Below are 2,997 nucleotides of genomic sequence, written 5' to 3'. Positions count from 1 at the left end.
TCCACCACCCTGCTGGGGGAAAGGGAAAGGGGGTAAAAGAAATTAATAGATTTAATGTTTTTAGAAATTAAATTGTTAAGCCGTTTTTGAGATAAAAAGGGGTAGGAAAAGAATTGGGATAGGAAAATGATTGGAGAAGCTGGAGAAGAAAAATTGGAAAAGGAAAAAGACTTGGAAGAGGAATAAGACTTGGAAAAGGAAAAAGAATTGGAAGGAATTCAGAAAAAAGTTTTAAAGATTAAAAGGAAAACCCCCCTAATTTGGAAGATAAAAATAAAGAATAAAAGGAAAAAAGAAAGTTACAAAAGAGTAATAATAAAGATAAAAATAAAATGCAATTAAAGCAGACAAGAGGAGGCGGAGGCTGGGGCAGGAAGGAAGAGCCCTGGCGCGCCCCAACACCCTCCTGCCCCCCACCCTGGGGCTGCAGCCCTGCAGGACAGAAGCCCCTTTGTGGGTGCAGGCCGGGGTGGGGGTCCCAGGCTTCACATCCGTCAGCAGCTCCCAGGGGACGCCTCCGGAGGAGGACAGGGACGGGCAGCCTGCAGGCAGCCTGGCCGCCTGCCAGCTGCCTTGTCCCTGGAGTCAGGGCATCCGGCAGCAGCCCCCCAAGATCACCGGATCCCCCCCTTCCCGTTCAGGGCAGGGCAGGGACCCTGTGCCCTGCTGCCCTGCCGCTGCCTGCTCGGGGGTGGCATTTGCCACTGGCAGCTGGCAGTGACCCCTGTGACGGGACACAGGGCTGGGGTACAGTCGGGCAGGGGGACGGATCCTTCCCCCTTGGGTGCTGGGGAGCGCCAGGTGCCGCCGTGGGGCTGTTCCGTGCCGGGGTGACGCTCGGCTCTCCGGCACAGGCATGGCTGCGGCTCTACGGATACCTGCCGCAGCCCAGCCGCCGGATGTCCACCATGCGCTCGGCCGAGACCTTCTCCGCGGCGCTTGCCGAGATGCAGAAGTTCTATGGCATCACCGTCACCGGTGTCCTGGACGAGGAGACCAAGGCGTGAGTTTCTCCATTGTTCCCTTGCTCGAGCAGATGGCAGCTCCACTCCTGGGCTCTGTGGTTTTCTCTGACAGCCCCAGGGCTCTGCCTGCACCTGGAAAAGTGGGTGCTGTCCCCCCTGGGAGCTGCTTCTCCCCTTTTGGGGGCTGCACCTCTGCAGCCAGAACACTGTCCCTGCTGTCTGTGGGTGCTGTAACACCTCAGGGACCTTGGCTGTGGGGGGCTGAGCCCTGGCTCGGTGTCCTCCTGGCAGGTGGATGAAACGTCCCCGCTGTGGGGTCCCAGATCAGTTTGGAGCACGGATGAAGTCCAACATGCGTCGGAAGCGGTACGCGCTGACAGGGCGGCGCTGGAGCCAGAGCCACCTCACCTTCAGGTACCCAACACTGCCATGGATTCCCTTCCCCCAGCCTATGGAGAGCCATGAATCCCCTCAGGGAGTGAGTGCTGCTCCAGGCCTTCCCTAGTGAGTTCTGTATCCCCAGCATCCAAAACTACACGGAGAAGCTGGGTCGGTACCACTCGTACGAGGCTGTCCGACGAGCTTTCCGGGTGTGGGAGCAAGCCACGCCGCTGGTTTTCCGGGAGGTGGCCTATGAGGACATCCGGCAGAAGAGGAAGAAGGAGGCTGACATCATGGTGCTCTTTGCCTCTGGATTCCATGGAGACAGCTCTCCCTTTGATGGCCTTGGGGGATTTTTGGCTCACGCCTATTTTCCCGGCCCTGGCATGGGGGGGGACACGCATTTCGACTTGGATGAGCCCTGGACGCTGGAGAATGCAGATGTGTCTGGTGAGTTGAGGACCAAGGAGGTGGTAAAGGTGACCAGAGGAGCCTGGTGGCCTTCTGGGCTGGAAGGGGCAGGGAGGGGCTGTGCTGGTGTGGCAGGGAAAGCAGGTCCACCATGGGTGATGCAGGCAGATCCCACTGGAGCACCCGTGTTGCAGGGTGCTGGGTCCGGGGGTCCACCTTATGTGTTATGTCCTCCACCCCTTCTTGCTGATGGTGCCTTTCCATGCAGGGAACAACCTTTTCCTGGTGGCCGTGCACGAGCTGGGGCACTCGCTGGGCTTGGAGCACTCCAGCAACCCCAGCGCTATCATGGCCCCCTTCTACCAGTGGATGGACACGGAGAACTTCCAGCTGCCCGAGGATGACCTCAAGGGCATCCAGCAGCTCTACGGTGAGGAGCTGGTTGGGGAATCAGCTCAGAGGTGGGATTCTGGACATGTGTGTGGGGAAACTGAAGTACAGGTGCTGCTGTTCTGCATCACCACATCCCTTCTCTCACCTGCCCAATCCAGGTACCGCAGATGGGCACCCTCAGCCCACCAAGCCTTTGCCCACTGTGACACCCCGGAGACCTGGCAGGCCAGACCAGAGACCCCCTAAACCTCCCTCTCCGGGAAAACCAGAGCAACCACCCAAACCTGGCAGCCCAGACCGACCTGACCAGTATGGCCCTGACATCTGCGATGGGGACTTTGACACGGTGGCGGTGCTGCGTGGGGAGATGTTTGTGTTCAAGGTACCTGCCAGGACTCCCTCCTGCCCCTTCCTTGGGGATGTAGTGGGTCCATGGGTGGGAGGACCCCTCAGCAAGGTGACTGTATCCCTGTGTCCTCCCCATCCTCTGCCAACACCCTGTTTCTCTCCAGGGCCGGTGGTTCTGGAGGGTCCGGCACAACCGGGTGCTGGACAACTACCCCATGCCCATCGGACACTTCTGGCGGGGCCTCCCTGGGGACATTGATGCTGCCTACGAGAGGCATGATGGGAGGTTCGTCTTCTTTAAAGGTGAGCAGGGAAGCTGGATGGGAGGGCTGAGGTGGAAGCAAGACCCCAGTGCCCCCCACAAAGCTGCTGAGAGCTGTTTGGCTTCATCCCATCCTGACACACCTCCCCAGCCAGAGCTGCTGCGTGATCCCAAGGGGTTGGGGTGGCCACAGGCATCTGCCACTATCCCTATCCATCGGGGCACCTGCCACAGTAG

At 59.1% G+C, this 2,997-nt stretch overlaps 1 protein-coding gene across 1 annotated transcript in view; it reads left to right on the top strand.

Moving 5' to 3' along the window:
* The first annotated feature begins 834 nt into the window (after positions 1-834).
* Positions 835-2,997, top strand: part of MMP15 (matrix metallopeptidase 15) — a 4,047-nt gene continuing 1,884 nt past the window's right edge. The window contains exons 1-6 of the mRNA XM_017741057.1: positions 835-1,003; positions 1,257-1,379; positions 1,489-1,796; positions 2,026-2,187; positions 2,309-2,532; positions 2,663-2,863. Of these exons, the coding sequence (XP_017596546.1) occupies positions 900-1,003; positions 1,257-1,379; positions 1,489-1,796; positions 2,026-2,187; positions 2,309-2,532; positions 2,663-2,863 (1,122 nt within the window). The 5' untranslated portion in view covers positions 835-899. The remainder of the gene's footprint in view (positions 1,004-1,256; positions 1,380-1,488; positions 1,797-2,025; positions 2,188-2,308; positions 2,533-2,662; positions 2,864-2,997) is intronic.

This window comes from Corvus brachyrhynchos, unplaced genomic scaffold (assembly GCF_000691975.1).
Source record: "Corvus brachyrhynchos isolate BGI_N302 unplaced genomic scaffold, ASM69197v1 scaffold26, whole genome shotgun sequence".
In the NCBI taxonomy this organism is placed as follows: Eukaryota; Metazoa; Chordata; class Aves; order Passeriformes; family Corvidae; genus Corvus; species Corvus brachyrhynchos.
The sequence above is the reverse complement of the archived record's forward strand: the minus strand, read 5'-3'. Positions and strand labels throughout refer to the sequence as shown.